The sequence below is a fragment of the Mirounga leonina genome, unplaced genomic scaffold (assembly GCF_011800145.1).
Source record: "Mirounga leonina isolate KUSES-001 unplaced genomic scaffold, KU_Mleo_1.0 Mir_166, whole genome shotgun sequence".
Taxonomy (NCBI): Eukaryota; Metazoa; Chordata; class Mammalia; order Carnivora; family Phocidae; genus Mirounga; species Mirounga leonina.
In genome coordinates this window covers 32,228,973-32,252,056 of record NW_023270418.1, presented here as the reverse complement: position 1 = coordinate 32,252,056, position 23,084 = coordinate 32,228,973, and the positions used below count along the sequence as shown (strand labels likewise).

The following is a 23,084-nucleotide window of genomic DNA, read 5'->3' as shown; positions in this document are numbered from 1 at the left end:
CAGAGAGAGAGAGGGAATACAAGCAGGGGAAGTGGGAGAGGGAGAAGCAGGCTTCCTGCTGAGCAGGGAGCCCAATGCGGGGCTTGATCCCAGGGCCCTGGAATCATGACCTGAGCCGAAGGCAGCCGCTTAACCAACTGAGCCACCCAGGCGCCCCTAGATTTATTATTATTATTTATTTTTTTTAGAGAGAGCGTGCACGAGTGGGGGGAGGGGAGGGGCAGAGGGAGAGAGAGAATCCTAAGCAGTCTCCATGCTCAGGATGGAGCCCAATGCAGGACTCAATTTCACGACCCTAAGATCATGACCTGAGCTGAAATTGACATTCGGACGCTTAATGAACTGAGCCACCCAGCATGGGTTTCTTAAATAGATGCCCCTTAAGTTCCCTTCTAGTCCAAATATGTTAATAATTTGTATTCTTTTACTTTCAATTGTTTTGTCTCTTGAGATCAGCCTATAGATGGATTTTTTTTTTTTTTTAAGATTTTATTTGAGAGAGAGAGCACGAGTTTGGGGAGGGAGGGGCAGAGGGAGAGGGAGACGCAGACTCCCCGATGAGCAGGGAGCCTGACTTGGGGCTCAATCCCAGGACCCTGGGATCATGACCTGAGCCGAAGGCAAACGCTTAATTGACTGAGCCACCCAGGTGCCCTGTAGATGGAGTTTTAAAAATCTAGACAAGACTGTCTTCCAGTTGAAATATTTGGTCATTTATATTTATTGCAATTAATGTACTTGGGTATATTTCTACCACTTTATTTTGTGCTATTTGTCTCACTTTTTGTAGTTTTTAGTTTCTTACTCTTTTTATAATTAAAGTTACTTTTTGCTGGATGCAGAATTCTAGGTTAATAGTTATTTCCTCTCAATGTTAAAAATATTACTCTGTCGGGGCGCCTGAGTGGCTCAGTTGTTGGGCGTCTGCCTTCGGCTCAGGTCGTGGTCCCGGGGTCCTGGGATTGAGCTCCGCATTGGGGCTCCCTGCTCTGTGGGAGGCCTGCTTCTCCCTCTCCCACTCCCCCTGCTTGTGTTCCCTCTCTCACTGTATCTCTGTCAAATAAATAAATAAATCTTTAAAAAAATATATCATTCTGTCTTTTGGTTTCCATCATTGCTGTTAAGTCAACTGTCATCTATTGTTTTTCCTTTGAAGATACTCTTGTCTCCAATGCTTTTAGGATTTTTTGTCTTCGGTATTCTGCAGTTTACTGTGATGTGCGCAAGTGTGGTTTTCTTTGTATTTACCCTAAAGAAATTCCTTGGGTTTCCTGATTCTATGAATTGATGTCTTTCATCAGTTCTAGAAGATTCTTACACCACATATATTTTCTCTGTCCCTAGTGAAGCTCTGATGAGACCTTCCTATTCCATCCTCACATTTTCTATCTGTTTCTGGCCTTCTGGATAATTTCTCCAGCTCTACCTTCCAGTTAAGTCTTTCTTCAGCTGCAAAACCCATCTATTGAGTTTTTTTCTTTTTTAAGTGATTGTGCCCATTCATCCATGAGTTTTACGTGTCAAATATTTTATTCTCCTTTCTAGTTCTGTTTGGTTCTTTTTCAGATTTGCTTGGTCATTTTATATCCTCTCTTGCTCTCTACTTATATTTCAGGGTTTTTGTTTTTGTTTGTTTTTGCTTTAAATATATTAAAGACACACATCTTACATTGTTTAGTAATTCCAATATCTTAAGTCTTTGAGGCCTGAGTACGTGGGCTGTTGTTTATGGTGGCTCCTCTTCACATCTTTTTTTTTTTCAATTAGCAATAATCGCGCCTTGGATAAACCTCATTGGCTACGATACTGCCACTGCGCAAAGCTATGTCTTTTTTTTTTTTTTAAGATTTTATTTATTTGACAGAGAGAGAGAGACACAGCGAGAGAGGGAACACAAGCAGGGGGAGTGGGAGGAGAAGCAGGCTGAGCAGGGAGCCTGATGCGGGGGTCGATCCCAGGACCCTGGGATCATGACCTGAGCAAAAGGCAGACGCTTAACAACTGAGCCACCCAGGCGCCCCCACAATGTCTTATTTTCTTGCAATTTGTGGGTTTTGACTGTGAGTTCCTTTTTCTTGGCATTTTATCAAGGGGATTGTTTTTGAGATTGGGTCAGCAGTAAATTCCTCCGGAGAAGATAGGTGTTTCTCAGTCATCTGATGACAAACAAATCCTGCACCACTTTATACTAAATTTTCAGCTATGGGTCTTTTGGACCACCCAGGTATTGTCAATTTAGGTGTAAACCTATTCAGGCTGGCTGTGGTTAAAAAAATCTCAGGAGAGGTTTTTCTCCTGCTTCTACCTTGCACTTGGCTTGGAGATAGACAATTGCCCTGCTGGTTCTGATGAGATTTCCCAGAACCAGCTTTTGGTTTTGTTGATTTTCTCTGCTAATTTCCGGTTTTCAATTTTAATTGATTTCTGCTCTAATTCTTTTTTTTTTTTTCTGCTTACTTTGGACTTATTTTGTTCTTATTTCCCAAGGTGGAAACTTATTGATATTAGATCTTTCTTCTTTTCTAAAACATGCATTCAATGCTATACATTTCCCTTAAAGCACTGCTTTGCTGTGTCCCACAAATTTGGTAAGTTGTGTTTTCATTTAGTTCAAAAGATTTTTAAATTTTTCTTGAGATTTCATCTTTGACTCACTTGTTATTTAGAAGTGTGTTGTTGGGACGCCTGGGTGGCTCAGTCGGTTAAGTGGCTGCCTTCAGCTCAGGTCATGATCCCAGGGTCCTGAGATTGAGTCCTACATCGGGCTCCTTGCTCAGCGGGGAGCCTGCTTCTCCCTCTGCCTGCCTCTCCCCGTTTGTGTTCTGTCTTGCTCTCTGACAAATAAATAAAATCTTTAGAAGTGTGTTGTTTCGGGTGCCTGGGTGGCTCAGATGGTTAAGTGTCTGCCTTTGGCATGGTTCATTATCCCAGGGTCCTGGGATTGGATCCCACATGGCACTCCTAGCTCAGAGAAAATGGGAAAAAATCACTCAAGAAAACAAAATTTTGTGGGAGTGAAGGATATACATCTCCACCCAACAGCACAAAGAATAATGGCACACAGTCAGGCACGTCCTGACATTTCAGAACCTCAGAGAAAGAGAAGGTCAGGGGCAAAAATAGCATGGAACTTCTCAACAGCATTACCAAAAATGTGAACACAAGGGAATACTGCCTTAAAAATGATTTTCTTGTGTGAAAATTATTTTCAACTTCAAATGTTATGACCTGCTATCACATGTGTATGAATGGAATAAAGATTTTTTTAGACCATGTTTTAAAAATTTTAACTCTAGTGACTTTTTAGAGAAGGTACTTGTGGATATGCTTCACCAAATGAGGGGTAAAAGAACTATGAAAGATGAAGACATGGGGCCCAGGAATCAGAGGATCGAATCAGGAGAAATGTTCTGCAGCAGTTCCAGGGAGCAAACAGTCCTCACTGAGCCAGGGGATGAAGGAAAGCGTCCGGATAAAAAGAGGAACCGTAGGGGAAGAACTAACAATTGGTATGTACAGAAAACTAAGCAAATGAAACAGAAGAATGGCAATTTTTAACTCAACGAAAAATTTAGAAGTAATTTAATTATATCCCAATTTTGACTCTGCAGTGGGTAACTTTCACATAGTAATATAAATAGCTATTTAAACAGTGAGTATTGATTTACCTAAAAACGGGGGAGAGAAGGGAGCAAGGTCCTGTCACAGGAGAGCTCAAGCCTCATCTGTTACAACAGAGAGCCGACAGGTGGTGTCTAGAATGACAAGTCAAGCAAGAGAAGTATAAACAAATATATTTTTTTCCTTAGCTAGAGAACACGAGCAGGGGGCAGAGTAGGAATAGAGGGAGAGAATCTCTTTTTTTTTTAAGATTTTATTTGAGAGAGTGAGCGAAAGAGAGCACAAGCAGGGGGAGGAGCAGAGGGAGAGGGAGAAGCAGACACCCCGCTGAGCAGGGAGCCCGATGTGGGGCTCAATCCCAGGACTCTGGAATCATGACCCAAGCTGAAGGCAGATGCTTAACTGACTGAGCCACCCAGGCACCCAAGAGAGAAAGAATCCTAAGCAGACTCCTCACTCACTGTGGAGCCTGCCACAGGGCTCGATCTGACCCTGAGATCATGGCCTGAGCCAAAAATCAAGAGTTGGATGCTTAATGAACTGTGCCACCCAGGTGTCCTGAAGCATATTTTTTAAAATAAATAGCTAATGGGGAACTTGTCTGGCTCGGTCAGTGGAGCATGTGACTCTTGATCTTGGGGTCGTGAATTTAAGCCCCAGATTGGACTCAGAAGTTACTGAAAAAAATAACAGCTAAGAGAACTGAAAATGATTGTAGTAAGAGAGCAGTAGTGGGGAATGGGGAGAGGTTATTTTCTTGTTATAAACTAACTCCATAGTACTAAGTAGGTACATGTAAAAGATACCAACTCCCCTCATCCCTAATGTCCACAATCTCTTGAAGCTCTAACTAGTGAGGGCACTGGGTACCATGCACTGTCCCTGGTTTCATATAGCTTTATGTATACTTGTCCACATCGACATGTAGTATTACATCATACAAACTCTCATTAGGCGCTGGAAGTCTCTCCATTTTCATCATCATGAATAGCTACGAACAGAATCCAGATCACACTTTTTGTTCCAAGTTCACATAGTCATCACTTGATTGGGGTAGAAGAGATTCTATGGTCATGTGGCCCAGCGCACAACCCTGTGAAGCCCAGCCCCAGTGACAAGGGGCTCATTACCTTGTAGGGCAGGCCTTTCCATCTCTGATAAGCTCTCTCAGGAAGTTCTTCAGGTTAAGTTGAAATCTCTCTGACTGACAGTGACACTCCCTTTATTATTCTTTCCATTTCCAGGTTAAACCTCCTGCTTGTTCTAACTGTGCCTCACTTGGCTTGATCTAGAGACCCTTCACCATTCTGATCCAGTTGATCTATGTCTGCGAGTGGCCAGACTGTGCACAGAGGAGGGGGATGGGCTCTTTCTTTGGTCCAGACCCCATGCTTCTCTCTCTCTCTCTTTAAGTAGGTTCCACACCCAGCTCGGAGCCCAACGCGGGGCTTGATCTCACCACCCCGAGATCAAGACCGGAGCTGAGATCCAGAGTAGGACGCTCAACCAACTGAGCCATCCCCCTCCCCCAATTCTTCTCTTAACCTGGCACCAGAATGCATTCTTTGGAAGAGTTAGGGAGTGGGCTGTGAGCTGTGTCACCCCAATCCCTCACTGGTGACACACAGGTTATTGCCTGGCCACGGCAGTTAGGTGGGGCCCTTGGTATCAAGGGCAAAAGCTGTGCAGTTACTCCTGTTAAATATGCCCTTTCTGGAGTTGTCTCCTCATTTCCTCTATAGGCTGCCCAGCTCATAGGATGCTAGAGCTGAATCTGGTCAAACTGCCTCATTTCACATGTGGGGAACTAACCCAGAAGGATTTGGTTACTTCCTACAAGCCTGAGATACCTACCACATGCTAGGCTGCACCTGGTCAGACAGAGGAAGATACAGGTCCTCAAAGAGCAGGGTTCCTGGCTCACAAAGTAGCTCAGGGTGGCCCTGGTAGCACGAGCCTAACAGAGGCTGAGAGTGGGCCAGGCAGACCGGCCAGGGCTCCAGGAGGCACCGAAGGCCAGGACTGTGGGTCTCTGGTCCTTGTGGTCTAAATATGTGCCTTCCCTCAGGGTTAAGCCTCACTCAATGCCTCTGGTCCATGCGTTTCCAGCTCATTCTCTCACACTATGGCCCTGCCCAGTGAACTTCCCACTTACGTGACTGACCTGGGCTCCAGTGCATAGAAGAGCTGTTCCGGGCTTCTGCCTCCTGTGCCATTTCCCCAGGATTCCAGAAACACCTCTCCTGTGCACCCTAGCCCCACTCTGCTCTAACTGGGCCTTCCTCTCCTGGGATGCCCTTTCTGGGCATAAAATCCAAGTCAGGGGCAGAAGCTGTGTGGTCTTCAGAAGCCTTGTGGGGGCGGGGGTCACTAGCTCCCTGCATGGGCACTCTATGCCTTCCTGTACCAGTTCCTCCCTTGGCAACCCTCATGGAGCATCACAGGCCTGAGACCTTGGTTGAGCCCAAATTTCAGGAAAGCCCCCTGTGGGGAGGCAGCTATTCCCTAAGCCCCCTGAATAGAAAGAGGGGGTCCCTTGTTTAGCTCACAAGGAGAGATCAGAGCATGTGTTTTGCCTGTAAGCTGAGCTAGCATCAGCCAAGCCTCTGGAACCCCAGGCAGCAACAGAGGGCTCAGTCTTGCCCAAGAAAAGCCTCTGATTATCCCAGGTCAGGCCGTAGCCAATTCTGGCCTGGGCCTGCAGCCACACACGAGTAATGTGACTAAGGAAAGCAGCAAAGGAGAAGACTGGGCCTATGCCCCTCATCACACATTAACCACTTCAGAGATATTCCTTCGGACCTGGTGTCATTTCTGGAGAAAAGTGGGGAGGATGCAGAGAAGTCCCCTGGGATTTCCTGAGGGGGAAGGGGCTGAAACTCACTGACCTGCTTCTATAGGTCACCCAGCAGTCAGGGTGGTGAGAAAGGAGACCCTTAGAGGAAAGGAGAAGGAAACTGTAGCCCTAACACACTGCTGCTCGGGGAATGGGCCTGGGGCCACTGGCTCTGCCCAGCTCAGTGCAAGGGGCTGGATCTTCCTGGTCCTGATTCTGCAGGGGCTTCAACACCAGTCCGGGGGTCAGGCAGCTGCCAGCCCCTCGCTCACGGGCATGTTGATATGGGCGCTCAGCAGGGGCGCGCTCTGGCCTTCACGGAGCACCAGCACCTACAGAGGAGGTACCCACGGCAGTAGGGGCAGGCCCCTTGTCCTCCCTGCCCCCTGCAAACACAAGCCTGGCCTGGTCTGCACTGGGCCCAGTCACAGGCGACCAGGGCTGTGTCAAAGGGGACGGGGCTGCAGATACCCACTCTGAGCCAGCAGCCACCCGGGGGCCTTGTCCACCTCACTCTCACTGTCCTCCCCTTGTAGTACCAATGGGCCACCAACCTTGATAATGTCTGAGATGCCCTTGTCACTGAGGCTCTCCACAAAGGTCTCCAGGGGGTAGCTGAGTCCTGGCACCAGCAAGGGGACCTGAGTTTGGGGACAAAGAGGTAAGGAAATTAGCCCTCATGCCTGGACAGTGTTTAGCAGATTCCAGGGCGCTCTCATGCCTGCTATAGAAGCTGAATAATCCAGGGGGCAGGGCGGGCAGGGCTGACAGGCCCATTCACGGGGCATGCGGTTCAGTGAGGGGAGTGGATGCTCCAGGACCAAATGTATGTCCAGGATTAAACCCAGACCTCTTGACTCCCAACCAAGTCCCAGAGTCTTTCTCAGTTTCTGGTCCTCCCAACTTAGGGTCAAACCTGGACCCTGGTGGGAAAGCAGGCCCTTCACTGGAAAATTCTCCTTGGGGCAGAAAGAAGCTCCCACTCCCACTGCAGGTATGGCTGTGAGGCAGGATGGGCTCTGGGATCCCAGCACCAACAGGCTTCTGAGAGAGGCCCAGGTGGGAGCCTGACTCTAGCTGTTCTCCTAGAACCGTCTGTGTGGCTCCCCAAGACCTCTCTCAGGCAGCGAGGCAAGGCTTGGGCATTCTCCCCAGAGATCTCTGTCATACGCCAGCCTGGTCTGTGGCTGTAGCCACCTCCCAGTTCCCTCACCACTGATCTGTTCTGGCTCGGTGGGCACCGCCATGTCTCAGTGAGGTGGGCCCAGTACCTTGAAGAAGGCCCGGGGCAGGGCATAGAGCACCTCGTTGTACAGGAAGCAGACCAGGAGCCCCAGGATGGGTCGGGCTGCTGAGGTGTTCTGCAGGTGAAGTGTGAGCTTAAAGGTGGGGCCCAGGCCCTGAACCTGTGGAGAAGGTGGGGTAGGTGGAGAAAACCCTTAAGCAGCAGCCCTGGGCACTGAATCTAATGTGCCCTGGTCCTGCCCTCCGGCCTTCTCATCAATGTCCTCGTGTCACCTTCTTCCCCACCTGCTCTAATGCTTTGTCCTGCCCCTCATCAAGGGGCCCCTCGGAAGCACAGAAGGCTGGCTCCTGCTTGTACGGGGATCAGCAAAGGCCCAGAGAGGGGAAGGGGCTTGATGCAGGCCACTCAGCAAGTTGGTCAGAGGCAGAGCTGGCCTGGGGATGCATGCCCCAACTCCCACCTATGGACTCACCACTGTCCCTGCCCCTGTCTTCCCAGGCTCTCTCCACCGCCCACTCTCGTCCTGTGGTGGCCACAGACTTCATTTTCCTCTCTCTTAGCCTCGGTTGCTCTGCAGCCTCTTCCTCTCTCTATCTATCCACTTCCTTTAGGGAAAGAGAAATCGGAAACCCAGTGGGTCAGACGGCACACCTCCGGGACGCACTGAGCACTGGCCAGAGCCCAGATGACCTCATGGTCACTTGTGTCTGAGTGCAGGGTCTCCTCCTGCGTTGCCTGGGCCAGTCCCAGGACCTCCCTTCCCTGTACCAGGCAGTCCTAACACCTCAGGCTGCCCGCGGTTACTGGAATCAACAGCTTTCTTCCTCACACCATAGCTGTGAGAGTCCCTCCAGTCCTGGGAAGAAACGTCCCAAGGTGACTACTTGCATGCTCTGCCCCAAATCTGGGGGCTTGTCTGAGGCACAGCACGGGCCAAAGGAGCTGGAGGGTATGGCCCACTCTGCGGCTTGGTCTCTGGGCCTAGGGGAGGTAAGAAGCAGGCACAAGGCCTAGTGGGCTCAGAATTGGCTCTGGGGCTGAGGGGTTCCTACTCACCCTTGACCTCTGTCCCTCCGGCCCTGAGGTGGCCTGATTCCCCCCACACCTGGGTATTCACTCACCACAGCGTGCAGCTTGAGGGGCTCCCGGGCCGTCACAGACACAGGGTTCAGGCTGGACTCGAGGGCCTGCACATAGGCACGGGCGGCCCGGAGGCGCAGCAGGTAGAGGTCGGTCTGGAAGGTCCGGTGCATGGCTGAGGAGAGGGACACAAAGGGCTGGTGCTGGAGGTCAGGAGGGTAGGAGGGGCAGAGGTGGGGGAGAGGGGTGTCCTGCGTGGGCAGCTGCTCAGACACGCAAGAGGAAGGCCGGGTCTGCGGGGACGGGGAATTGGGGAAAGGGAGGACGGAGTGCAATAGCCTGGCCTTCCAGTGACACAGGATGCTATGGGCCACACGCTGCTCCCTCCTTCCTGATTTCCTACCACCACGCTACCCGCACGCACAAGCCCAGTCTCCTGGATGGCTCCTGCAATTCTGCCTTAAGGGCTGGTACCCCCTTGAGTCTTGTTCTCCATCCTCCTCCTCTGCCCTGCCCCAGTGTGAGCACCCCAATGAGGAACAACCTCGAGCTCCTGAGGGCGGGGACTCGTCACTACTGAGTCTGCGGGGCCCCACTCGGGCCCGACCCACGTCCACTCTCAACACTGTGCGCTGCATCTCTGGCTGCCTGGTGCCTGGGCCCGCCTCCCGCTTCTAACTGCCTAATGCTCACCTCCATCCGGACGTCCCACCAACACCTCACACTCAGCACTGCGCAAACCCACCTCATCGCCTTACCTCCGTCACCACGTCCCCATCCACCAAGTTACCCAGGTTCTGCCCTCACGGCTAGTCATTTGCCAAGGACTGAGGCCTCTTCCTCAAAGCCATCTCCAGAGCCTGCGCCCCCTCCGTTCCCGCCAGGACACTTCCAGACTTCGCACGCTCGTTTCCCAGCCTGTTCCTGTTCCTTTCCTTGTGTGAGGGGCCTTCTGCCACTCAGAAGTTTTATGTCTTTATGGTACCCCACCCATTAATCTTTCCTTTTCCCTCTGGTACTTTTACAACTTATTTTTAATTTACCCAGAATGAACGTTTGTGTTTGGTTTGAAGTAGAATTCTGTTTGTTTTTCTAGAAGCAAGTTGTCCTAATCATGCTTTTTGGACAGTCTCTCCTCCCCCCGCTAATCTAAAATGACACCTTTAACACATACGGACCGTCCACATGGAGGAGGGTCTGTTTTTGGACTTTCTAGATGTGCCCTGGATCAGCGGAGGTTCCTGTAGTCCTACCACACATGCCAATTCCTACAGCTTCAAAGGTCATTCTGCTGACCAGCCCTCATTCTTTTTTTTTTTTTTTTTTAAAGATTTTATTTATTTATTTATTTGAGAGAGAGAAACAGCATGAGAGGAGAGAGGGTCAGAGGGAGAAGCAGGCTCCCCGCTGAGCTTGGAGCCCGATGTGGGACTCGATCCCAGGACTCCGGGACCATGACCTGAGCTGAAGGCAGTCGTTTAACCAACTGAGCCACCCAGGCGCCCCCAGCCCTCATTCTTAAATCCCCCCCAAATTTCTTAGATTTACTCTTAGAATCAACTTGCCAAGTCCTCAAAGTAAACCCTACTGGGATTTTCTCTGTAACATCACTATGTTCCTAGATTAATTTTAGAAGCTATTAATTAATTAATCAGCAGCTTTAAGGCATTGGGTCTTGCTACCCTGAGACTTGGGAAGTCTCATCATTAAAATATTCAGGTGGTCTTTTATGTCCTAGAGAGTTCTGTAACTTTCTTTCTTAGACTGCCATTTTCTTTTGTTAAATTTATTTCTACGGATTTTGTTGCTATTGTGAATGGAAACTTTGCATTATATTTTCTGACTGGTTACAGTTGGTATATACCAAGTTATTGATTTTTTGGTATATTTTATATTTGGTCACCTTAGATAAGTTCCTAATTATTTCTCAAATGTTTCAATTGCTTCTCTTGGATTCTCTAGGCTACAAGAGCCTGCTAGCTCTTTTATCCTCATAGTTATCCCTTAAAAGTATAAGCAAGGTCCCTTTATGAGATAGAGATGGTTGAGTTACTGTATTTTTCTGTTTGACATCTTTCCCAGCCCTCACCACCTAGAATCAACCAATATCCTAGCTTTGCATTCCAGGCCCTTCCAAAGCCAGCTCTGACCTGCCTTGCCAGTCTGTGCTTTGGCCATCCAGCCTTCCTGCACGGCACCTGTCACTACATGGCAGATGTTGCTTGAATCCAGGTAGGGTTCTGTGCCTCTACTCACACCTTGGCCTGGATCTCCTTTCCCCACCCCTTTTTGGCTGGTGGACTTGTAATCATTTCAGGGCGAAGTCCAATGTCACCTCTCTCTGAAGCCTCTCCCAGGCTCCCAGGCCAACTTCCTCACTCCTGTGAGCCTCACCAGAGACCTCTTCTACACCCATCATGCAGTGTGAAATTAGCGAGGGAGACTGAGCTCCTCAAGTCGGGCCTAGCCTATTTCAAGGCACCTGGCAGAACGCCTGGCATAATCCCAGGTATTGAATGAATGGAAGAATGAGTGCAAGAGTGGAAAAAACCGAGTAGGAAAAGGAAGAACCCTGGTCCAATTCTATTCTCTCATGACCTTGGATAACAGGAAGTGTGCTTTCTCTCCCATAGAATTTCTGCATCTAGAAGCGACTGTTCTCTCCTCTGCATTCATAGGGTGCTCGCCCTCACCCACAGCATCTTCTACCTTGAGGCAGGTATTGTAGGCAGAGTATACCTCCTAGGCTGTCTCTGGACTTCCAGGGGCAGGAGACCTGCCTGGCTGCTCAGGTCTCCCAGTGCTTAGGGCACGAACCAGGGAGGGTTCACCCGTTTCTTGCTGCTTCAGACCCACCGAGAAGGAAGAGGAAGGACCTGGTCTGAGTCTCACCGGTGCCAGCCTCCCGCTCTCGCAGTGTCTGATCCACATAAAGCCGGGTCTTGCGGGGCACACTGAGTTTCATCGCCTGGGCTGGTGGGGGGCCCGCCACACCTCCTGCTTCCACAAACACCGCTGTACGCTTCAGGATCTTGATGATCAGGCCACCGCCTAGGAAAGTGGACAGACAGAAATAGACCTGTCCTTCCTAGTTCTACCCAATATTCCCAGTCTGTCCTCCCCAAACCATCTGCCTCAGATAGAGCCATCTCTGTCCATGTCTGTCTTCTTGCCGAGATTCTGGGTTTCCAGAAGGAATAAAGTGTGTTTTAACAACGTCCTACCATTCATTCAGCACTTACTTATTGACTGTGACGTTCCTGGCATCGTGGCAAGCTCTGAGACTGGGGGGAACTGGAGACACTGGCCCGTGGGTAACGCAATCACACTGATGATGAGTCAGCCCCAGACAGGACATGTGTCTGCAGGCCTTGCTTTCCAAACCCAGGCCTGCCTGTGCTTCACAGCCACCTGTTGCTTCCCGGGTCTGGCCCGTCACCTTGGTGCCTAACTCGAAAACCCCTGCCAGGTCTGAGTCCGCTCACCCCGAGTAGTCATGATGAGGGTGTTATCCTCCCGCCCGTAGCGGCCAAAGCAAAGGCTGGTCACTGCATCCTAGGACGGAGACACCAGAGTTTAGGGGGCGAAATATCTTGGAGAGGAGAGCAAGACTGGGGTGGGGTGATAAGTTTGGGAGACCCAAGATATGATATGATGAAGAGATGTGAGGTAAGGCCTGGGGCAATGCTGCCTCCGAAATATTCCCTGTATTTCTCATCTGCCTTCCAACCTCACTGCTACGGCCAGAGTTCCAGAATAAATGTCACCCGGCTTCTGGGGTCAGCTTTCTAATAGGCCCTCAGCCTAGTGTTTCTTCCCAGTCTGTCCTTCACATTTCTGCCTTTCAAATGATCATGTCTATTTTCTGCCAAAAAACTTCCAATGGCGTTTGTCCTCGTTAGAACAATTCAAGGCTTTCCACATCTGACTCCAACCTGCCTTTTCTGTTCTCTACCATTTCCCCAAACCCCAGCTCACCTGTCTCCCAGAAGCCTGCGGTCTAAATCAGCGGCTTTTAAACTTGACACTGTGACATAGGGCACTTTATACATACATACACACAAGTTCACATGTGATATACCCTGAGCTTTCTTTTTTCTTTTGCTGGTTGTGACCCATTAAATTAATTTAATGACTCACAACTTAGTGTTTGAAAAACGAGTCCAAACTCATCAAGCCACCTGGATTCCTTAATCAAGAATACCCATGCCTCTCAGTCTTTGTTCGTGCTGTTTCCAGTCTGGAATGTTCTTCCTCCATGTATCCACTTGGCAAACTGTTTCGAGGCCCAGGAGAATTGTCACTTGCTCTTGGAAATGACTCATGAGTTCCACCCCCATCTATCCTTCACCACCACCCCAGTCACCAGGCCCTCTCTGTGCTTTGTCAGTATTCTGCTCTGCTTTAAGTCTCGGTTGTATTTGAATTAGCTGTGTCTCTGTCTGGCTGTCACCTTAGATTATAAATTCCCTGAAGGCAGGATTTAGACATCGTTTTTATCCCCCACACAACAGTGACTTGTGTTTATGAGATGCTCAACAAATGTTTTTGAAATACATCGAGGGACACCTGGGTGGCTCAGCTGGTTAAGCATCTGCCTTCAGGTCAGGTCATGATCTCGAGGTCCTGGGATCGAGCCCCACATCAGGCTCCCTTGCTTATTGCTTAGCAGGGAGTCTGCTTCTCCCTCTCCCTCTGCCTGCCCCCCCTCTGCCCTCCACCTCCGCTCATGCTCGTGCTCTCTCTCAAATAAATAAATAAAATCTTAAAAAAAAAATACATCAAAAGTCAAGATTATCAGGTGGAGTGGGATCAGAAGAGGCAGCTAAGAAGCCCCAGAGGCGGGAATGGGGGGCAAAGAGGAGTGAGCAGCTCACCGGGGTGCAGATGACATTGAGCAGGGCCTTATCATGGTAAATGCGGACTTCACCATTGGCCAGCCCAGCCATGACGGCCTGCAGGCCCCGCGAGCGCTGCTCCAGGAGGTTCATGGTCAGGATGGCTGCTGGCATCTGCACTGTCCACAGCTTCTTACCCTGGGAGGGAAGAGCTTCTTACCTTGGGAGGGTTCAGGGCACAATGTGGAAAGGGTGGCTGGAGTTTGCAGGGAAAGGGACGCCAGAAGGAATCCCTTGCTAAAGGGGAACCAGGGAGACATACGTGGAGGGGGTGGGGGATGATGCTTGCCCGGAAGCCGCACCTTGTGGGTGAAGCCATGCAGGCTCTCTTCGGTGCTGCCCACCACCAGGACCTTGAGTACCCGGACAAGCCCCACAGGCTGGGCACTCAGCTCGATGCAGTACTTGGGGTGCTTGGAGTCTCTGTGGAATAAAGACACACTCTCCAAGCCCCAGAGAAACCTCCTCTCCTTCCCTGGCTGACCCTCCTCTTTCTCATCCCCACAAACTATCCCAGAAGGAACCTTGGACCAAAAGTAGATGACCATAGTATTATTTCCACCTTTACCACTTAGCCCCTGTGTGACCTTGGATAACATGAAGTGTGCTTTCTTTCCCGGTCTCCCTGCTGCCTTTACTGCAGTGATCTGTGTGAGAACCTGGCACTGAACAGTTTACAGTGAGTGTACCTTAGGCTAGATGAGGTGCTAGCGGACTTAGGCAGTTTAGCAACTCATCAGAAACGCATGGGAAGTCTGCTCTGTGTAAATGCACTGTTTTCAGTTTCCTGGCTTCTGAATCTTAGTTTCTCTCATCCAGAAAGAAGGGGTAATTCCAGCCTACCAATCACAGGCTATGGCTCCCCTTTCTTCATAACCAAGTCTGATGATCATATCCCATCTGATGACCCATCTGAGAGCCTCCCTCTGGTCTCTGGGCCTCCTTCCAATCTACTCTCCACCCAGCAGAACAATCTCTTAAAAATAGAAATGGCTCACATCATTCTTCTGATTAAAACCCCATAATAATTTTAAAATTCTAAATCCTTACCATGTCCTAAAAGGCGATGCATGAGCCAGATCTGGTCTCCACACACCTCTTTCCGCCCTCCTCCTTGCCCATCAAGCTTGAGGAGCACACACCAGTGTCTTTCCCATCTTGAATTTGCTCAAGTTTTCTCTGGCTACAACACTTCTTCCCCACTTTTATTTTTTATTATTTATTTATTTGACAGTGAGAGAGCGAGAGCAGGAACACAAGCAGGGGGAGTGGGAGAGGGAGAAGCAGGCCTCCTGCAGAGCAAGGAGCCCAATGCGGGGCTCGATCCCAGGACCCTGGGGTCATGACCTGAGCCGAAGGCAGACGCTTAACAACTGAGCCACCCAGGTGCCCCTTCTTCCCCACTTTTAGAACAACTGGCTGCTTCTTAACCTTCCACATCATCTCCACAGACAGGTGTTCACTGATCACCCTAGCCCCGTTATTTCTTCCCATGGAGCTTGTATTTTTTCCAAAGCACACAGGGACTATATTTATGTCGTTTAACAATACATCAGTACATTCCTGATACCTTATATAATGCTTAATACATAGTGAGTGCTCAAAGATATTTCTTGAATTAGAAGATGAATGTTGTAAGGAGTATCAACCTAATGCGTAAAGAAGTGTTACATACCTATAAAGCCTACAGCAACAAGAGGCTATTTTTACTTCTTCCCATCTCTGACTGCACTGCTCACGTGTAATAGTCACTCTGCCCAGTCTCTCACTTTGCCAGTCCCCATCATGCAAGCCTCCAGATGGCCCCCTAGGCACGTGAGCTCAGCCTTCTCTATGAAGTTCCCAGCTCTTTCCACTCCCAAATACCAGCTCCAAAGCCCCTAACATCACCCGGGTTCTGAGATGTTCCTCCTGGCCCCAGAGGCCACGATGCGGCTACCTTCTCAGGATATAGACGTTCCCGTTGCGGCAGGCAGCGGCAAGCCGGAACTCTACATCAAACTGGCCAGAAACCTCCAGGAAGACGGGCACACTGGGTAGGCTCATCTGCAAAGGAGAGGCTCAAATATCCCAGGTTTTCTGGCACCCCTGTCCTTCCTTACCTTGAAGTAACTCCTCTGAGTTGGTTCCTTGTCCAAATTCCCAATCTCCTCCCTCACTGTGGGTCATAGTTTAAATTTGTTCAATTTTTCTGGAGGGAAACTCAGCAACATGTAGCAAAAGCCCACAATGATGGGCTACTAGTATGTAAAAAGAGCAGGTTACATGATCCTCTACCACTAAGTCATTTTTGTAAAAAAAAATGTATTTATAAGTTATATACCTGTGTCTCAATATAAAAATTCTGGAAAGACACACCAAAACTTTAATAGTAGATATTGTGGGTGGTGGTATTTTCTTGGACATATATTATTTTCTTTATGCTTATCTACATTTTATAAGTTTTCTACAACATGTATTACCAAGAACTACGGGCAGGAGATGTAGGGGAACAGAGGGAGGGAATGCAGCCTGGGCCTCAGCTGTGCCGAGGGCCAGGCCCCACACTGACCTTGGCCAAAATGGTGAAGGCCTCCGGGTCCAGCACCAGGAGCTCCTTGTTCTCAGTGCCCAGCACCAGGCAAGACACAGCATCCTCGTCAGCCAGGTTCTTCTTTAAGGTGGTCATGGTTGTGATGACTGTCTGCAGAAGGACTTCAAGAGTCACCCACCATCCCCACAGACACCCCCAGAATACCAAAGGAGGGAATAAAGATGGCAAAGGAGGAGGAAGAGTACCAGAGATGTGGCAGAAGTTTTATGTACAAAAGTGTTTATTGCAACAAACCTAACTTTCTAAAAAAGAGGCTTAAGTCCATTACAAGTTTCCATTTGATCAAAAGCCATGTAAAAGTCACATTTTAAAAGAAGCTTCAACTGGGGCCCTGGGTGGCTCAGTCGTTAAGCGTCTGCCTTCGGCTCGGGTCATGATCCCAGGGTCCTGGGATCGAGCCCCGCATTGGGCTCCCTGTTCCACGGGAAGCCTGCTTCTCCCTCTCCCACACCCCCTGCTTGTGTTCCCTCTCTCGCTGTGTCTCTCTCTGTCAAATAAATAAATAAATAAATAATCTTAATAAATAAAGAAGCCTCAGCTTCTAATGTTTTGTAGAACACTTCTAATGTATTAAGAAAAAAAAATAGGTAAAGTGTTATGTTAGTATAATCCTAGTTTAAAAAAATATCTGAATAAAAAAACATGCTGGAAGGCATAAATAAATACTCATAAATACAAAAACTGGTTATCTCTGGACAATGAAATCACAGGTGATGTTTAATTTCTTCATTGTGCTTTTCTAGAATTTCTACAGTGGGCACATGTTCCTTTTGTGATTGTGACTGGAGAAAAAACAAAAGAGAAGAGGATGATCCCTTTTTTAGGAATTTCTCCTATGAAAATAATTTAGCAGGACCAAAATATTTCTTTGGATAAAGCTACTTATTGTGTGATTATCTTTAAGATTAAAAAAAGACGAATCATTCTCAATGCTTAGTGGAAATAGGTTACAGAAACATGGATGGTAATGGTGTCCAATTATATAATCATGACATATATATATCTTGGAAAGATTTCCTCCCTCCCCCAAACTGCATCTTTTAAGCAATAATTAATTCACTTCATGATTTTGTAAGAACTCAAAGATATTGATAACTGTGGATCTGAGCTGCTGATCAGCAGAAGAGAATAGCACTGGTCTAAGGCTAGCCAAAAACTGAGGCATGGATTGGTCCACGCATTTGGTTCAAGTGGCTTCTACAGGAATTGGAGGGATCCCATGAGGCTTTCTAAAATACAAAGAGCAGCCCTGGGACTAGACTGAGGGTCAGCCCCCAGGTCAGTAACCACCAGAGTTTAATGAATAGGTTCATCAATAAAATCATTAAAATTGTAACTAAGAAAAATATGAAGTGAATATAAAAGGGATACATTTCTTATCCAGTATACATGAATAGTTATATAAACTATGAATGAAATAATTAATAATCAATGAAATAATTAAGGGGCCATTAAGAATGGAGTTCTTAAAGACTATTTAAATGCTCAAGATATAATGTTTTGTACTCAAGGGAAGCAAATTATAAAGCATATTTATCAAGAAAATGTACCAAAATGGTAAGAACGAGTACCTCTGGATGGTGAGATTATAGTCATTTATACTTCTCCTTTATACTTCTCTTTATTCTCTAATGAAAATATGTTACCTTTACTCTTTTTTTTTTTTTATTTGCGAGAGAGAGAATGAGAGACAGAGAGCATGAGAGGGAGGAGGGTCAGAGGGAGAAGCAGACTCCCTGCCGAGCAGGGAGCCCGATGCGGGACTCGATCCCGGGACTCCAGGATCATGACCTGAGCCGAAGGCAGTCGCTTAACCGAGCCACCCAGGCACCCTATGTTACCTTTACTCTTAAGACAATAAAAGTTATATAAAGTTGTATAACTATATATCAATTCAAAGCTGCCACTGTCAGCTGGAAATGTAGAAGGCTCTGCAGCTTTGTGACCATATATGTGTGGCACAGGCTGGAAAGGAAACTGCAAAGTGAAACTAGTCGGGTTTGGTTGTAGAACCTACCACTGATGTTACATTGTCTATTTTAAAAATTGTCCATATTTTTTACAGGGAAATAAAGAGAGAAGGGATGTTACCTGCCGCTTGATGGACTTGGACTTGTGCTGGCTCACAAATGCCTCCATTTCACTCAGCTCCAGCTGTAAAAACCTGCACACACAGAGAACTGGCATCTGCATGGCCTGGGCTACTTCCCTCCACAGGCCACTCCTTAGCCACTCCCTTCCCCCTGGAGCATCGGGAGCCCTGGCCCTCCACAGGGCCCTTACCTGAGTGACTGAACAGACAAAGGCACCTCTGCCTTCTCCCTAAAAGGAGAGGGGCAATCATGGCAGATTTAGTTGAGGAACAGGACCCTGGGGGTCAGACGGAGAGCATGGGCTGAAGAAGAGGGGCTGGAGGATTGAAGGAGGGGTGGGAAGCATACGAAGGGATAAGTGGGTTCTCACCGGATGCCTTCCAGCATCTCCTTCAGGGTCAAGGGGTCAATCCGGTCCTATGACAGCAAGGAAAAAAGGTAAGCCTGTGAGCTCCACAGTCAGGCAGGGAATGAGGATGACTCAGTGGCCGCCATTTTTGCCTTCTTATTCCCATCCCCGACATCACTTACCTCCTTGGCCTGGTTCCAAAGTTCTTGTTCCAGGGGGTTTGGAGGCAACTGGGGCAGGCTGAACTTGAAGTAGGGCCTAAGATTCTTATACACATACACACAAGGGCCTGAAGCGAGTGCTAGAGCTGGTGTCCGGGGCTCGTGCTGCTCCATGAGGAAGGTGGCGGCGGCAGCTGGCAGTGCAGGTAAGGGACTTTCAGTCAGCACTGTGGGTCCTTTGAGCACCTTCAGGCGGGGATGCTGCCCACCGGGGCCAAGGTCCCCCACCACCAGCTGTAGAAAGAGGCTGGCTTATTCCAGGCTCAAGGTCTAAAGACCCCTCCACTGACTCCTTTTCACTAGTGCACATTCATTCACTGCCACACTGGTGCACCAAGTAATAAGGCTTTGTAATAAGGCTTGCAAGATGTGTGACCTTGGGAAAGTTGATTAAACTTGCTGACCCTCAGTCTTCCACCCACAAAATGGGAATATCTACCTCATGGCACTTGTAGTGAAACTCAAATGAGGTAATGAATTACGGAACCTGGTGAGTGCTAGTGAGGACTACGTGGCAGATGATGTTTTCATTATTCATTCAGTAAACATTTCTTCAGAGTCTGCTCCATGCCAGGCACTATTCTGTACAGTGGAGAGTGGCTGAAGTCAGTGGGGTGCCAGAAACTCCTATCTGGGCCTCTGAGGCCTGGCTTCCAAATGGGAACAGAGCTAAAGAAGCACACGCATGCATGCAGATTGGGATGTGATCTGTGGACAGAGAGGAGAATCAAGCTCCTCAGTCTCTCTTTTCCGCCCTCTAATCCATCCTCCAAGCCACTGTGGCTGCCATGCAAGCCCATTCTCTTGCGTGAGGCTTTCAAGGTCTCTCTGATCTGGTCTCCAGCTTGTTTTCCATCACCTTCCCATCCATGCTATGCTCCAGCCAGAATGGGGGCTGCCACAGAATGTCTGGATTCTGAGGATGCACAGTGTACCAGGAGCCACACCAGGAACTACATGCATCCTTTCAACAATTTATGAGACAGGTACTATTATTAGCCCCATTTCACAGATGGTGAAGCTGTGCTCAGAGATGTTAGATAAGAGTCATTCAAGTAAGTTGGGGAGATGGGACTGGAATCTAGGTTTATCTGAATCCAAGCCAGTGGTCCTAACTACTATTTTCTATTGGTTTTCACTTTCTAACTCCAAATTACTCTTTCCAAATATGCTACAAACTTCTAAGCCTCTGCGCCTCCACTTGCGCTGTTCCCTCTGACTAGAATGCCTTCCCCCTCCTTCCCTCTGTACCTTCTTGATACATTTCATTCATCCTTCAATACCCAGTTCACGTATTACTGCCTCCTGGTACGTCCAGATAGATCTCACCATTCTCTCCCTGCTGCTCCCATACTTTTCATATATTCGATTTTAGCATCCACTCATTTACTCCACAAATATTTACTGACTACCTAATTTGTGCCAGGCACTGGGCTAGATGCTGGGAATCAACAAACTAGCCATTAAAGAAATGATTACACAAAAGCATCTTATATTTCATGCTAGTTATTGAGGCTGTGATCTCTATACCTTTAACTGCCAAGCACACACTAGGTATTCAGTGATATCATGGATAAATGATAAACTAAGGCCAGGGTCTCCTCCCGACCGTGTACTGATTCATTTCTTAGTTTCGTGTCGGTACAATGCCTGACACACAGTAGGGGTTCGCTGTACACTTGCCAAATTGTAGAATGCTCTATGGACAGGAATTTGGAGTCAAAAGTCCACTGAATTCTACTGTACTCACCACGAAGGGTATGATTCCAGAGCTATCTTCTAATGGCCCAAATAGCAGGCCCACTGTGGGTTCACTGCCCACGGCTGAGCAACAGTGGAACAAACACATGACTGGGAATGTGACAGGCCCAGGTCTGCCACTTTTTACAAATTTACTAAGCTTACTCATCCTCTCTGAATCTATTTTCCCATTAACAAATTGGTAATAATATCTGTGTGAAAATGCTCAAAGAGGGTCTAGCCCAGAAATGGACACTAAATATAGGTTTAATTTCCTTTCTGTAAGCCCAAAATATTTCTCGATCTTTTAAAAACCTGTACCTTTAATTTTTAAATTAATTAATTAATTTACATTTTATTTATCTTTATGTTTTAAACTTAAAATTCAACCTTTTTATTATGGAACGTTTCAGTCATATACAAAAGCAGAGAGATTCATATAATGAACCTCCAAATACCTGCCATCCAACAATGAAGATTAGCTTCAGGGCTAATCTTAAATCTTAAAATCTATGCTCTTTTTTTTTTTTTTTAAGATTTTATTTATTTATTTGAGAGAGAGAATGAGAGAGAGCATGAGAGGGGGGAGGGTCAGAGGGAGAAGCAGACTCCCTGCCGAGCAGGGAGCCCGATGCGGGACTCGATCCCGGGACCCCAGGATCATGACCTGAGCCGAAGGCAGTCGCTTAACCAACTGAGCCACCCAGGCGCCCAAATCTATGCTCTTTTAATAAACATAAAACTTTCACTTCCCTCTCTTCTACTTTCTCTCCAGATTCCAATGCCCCGCCCCGCCCGCCCCGCCCCCACCAAGGGATGTGTCCTTCCAGCAAAGAATTACAAGTTAACAAAATTAAGAGGCTTTGTCTTAGTAGAATCCCCAGCAGCATTTGTTCTGCTTTCCTTTCTGCAGTCTGTATTACAGAATCAACAGGTTCTCTTCACCATCCACATAAAAGTAAAATTTAGGGGCGCCTGGGTGGCTCAGTCGTTAAGCGTCTGCCTTCGGCTCAGTTCATGATCCCAGGGTCCTGGGATCGAGCCCCGCATCGGGCTCCCTGCTCGGCGGGAAGCCTGCTTCTCCCTCTCCCTCTGCCTGCCGCTCTGCCTACTTGCGCTCTCTCTCTGTCAAATAAATAAATTAAAAAACCCAACAACACTAAATGTACTTTTTCAGGGTACGCGTGGGTTCCAGACGATGCTGAACTCCTTTGGCGCCATCAGGAAATCTCCCTTCTGATGCTTCCCCGCGCCCCAATTCTCTTTCTGCCGGGTGATATGCTTACCTTGTACTCCCCATCCCCATGCACATCTGCCAGCGCTGGAAAACACAAAAGGGCCATGAGCCAGGGTTTCCCAATCCTTGAGACTTCGCTACAGAACCGTCATTTGACTCCATCTCCTGGTCCCAGAGACTTACCCAGGCAGGAGGAAAAGGTGTGGATGTTGGCCATGGGGTCGTAGTGTGCGTCCAGCCATTTCGAACTGGCCTCATTGCTGGCAGAGAAGCGAAGAGTTGGCGGCTGAGTCCCAAGGGAGGGGAAGAAAACTGTGCGGGGGCTAGTCTCTGAGAGTGGGGTGTGTAGGGGGCTCTGAAATAGGGGTACAGACGTCTGGGGCCAAGTCCAGGCTCCACCATAAGCTCACTGAGTGACCTAGAGTCACTCGCACACGCGCATTCATTCACTCCTTGGGCCTCAGTTTCCGTTTGAACCCTCAGATCCCTTCAAGGACTGCCAGCGCTTTCTGAGAAGCGCAGGAGCCCAGATCCCGGGGCCAAGCCCCCCTCTTTACATCTGTAGGAAAGGAGGGCTCGAGGACCGCGGCCTTCACCTCTCAGCTCTGCCGCTGTCGGAATCCGACGAAGACGCAGCAGCCATCTTTGCAGGCGTCGCCGTGGCAACCGGCTCCGGCCAGCGGCTGCGCAACGCCGAAAAGAGCCCGGGCTCTGGGACGCGTGCTGGAAGAGCGCGTACAAAGGTTCCGGGCGCTCGGCCTTCCGGCCCAGGGCCAACAGGCCACCACGCAGGATACGCTGGCCTTAGTTGGGTTTCTGCCTGCCGAGGCGCAATCCCTCATCCCAGCTCGTAGGATTTATCTTTGCTCCTTCCCAGCCGGAACCTCTGGGCCCTGCGATCTCTGGATTACTGGCAGGACCCTCTGGCCTGGAGAGCAGCCTTTCTAGTGTTTCTGAGGAGCAAAACTAATACTACACCCTCTTCCTCCTCATGGTTAACCCGGTGGAAAAGGGGCCATGTCCTTTCTTCCCATCTTATTCTAGAGGTCTGGGCTCAGAGAAACAAAGCACAGGGTTAAGAGATTAAATCCTGGGACTGACTGAGATTGAGAGTTTCCAGTTTTTAGGTTCCTGGAATATTTTAAAATACAGGAAATGCCACAAAGGAGG

At 48.5% G+C, this 23,084-nt stretch overlaps 1 protein-coding gene and 1 pseudogene across 1 annotated transcript; both read right to left on the bottom strand.

The window, feature by feature from the left end:
- Positions 1-1,645: 1,645 nt before the first annotated feature.
- Positions 1,646-1,824, bottom strand: LOC118016364 (annotated as a pseudogene).
- A 3,269-nt stretch (positions 1,825-5,093) lies between these two features.
- Positions 5,094-22,609, bottom strand: BBS1 (Bardet-Biedl syndrome 1). The gene is made up of 17 exons (XM_035013334.1): positions 22,511-22,609; positions 22,098-22,174; positions 21,964-21,998; positions 18,899-19,171; positions 18,738-18,784; positions 18,558-18,596; positions 18,366-18,438; positions 16,233-16,364; positions 15,621-15,727; positions 13,984-14,104; positions 13,661-13,819; positions 12,269-12,338; positions 11,676-11,834; positions 8,825-8,958; positions 7,729-7,863; positions 7,012-7,098; positions 5,094-6,789 (listed from the first exon to the last, which is right to left on the bottom strand). The coding sequence occupies exons 1-17, from the start codon at positions 22,555-22,557 to the stop codon at positions 6,703-6,705; spliced, it is 1,782 nt and encodes a 593-aa protein (XP_034869225.1). The 5' UTR covers positions 22,558-22,609; the 3' UTR covers positions 5,094-6,702.
- Between the last annotated feature and the right edge of the window lie 475 nt (positions 22,610-23,084).

Bases quoted from the DNA above. Each gene is read 5' to 3' on its own strand.
- BBS1 (XM_035013334.1), bottom strand. From the start codon at position 22,557: ATGGCTGCTGCGTCTTCGTCGGATTCCGACAGCGGCAGAGCTGAGAG. The intron at 18,597-18,737 runs GTGAGAACCCAC...CTCTCCTTTTAG, and splicing joins GAGATGCTGGAAGGCATCCG to GGAGAAGGCAGAGGTGCCTT. The intron at 8,959-11,675 runs GTGAGACTCAGA...CCCTCTCCTCAG, and splicing joins AGAGCGGGAGGCTGGCACCG to CCATGCACCGGACCTTCCAG.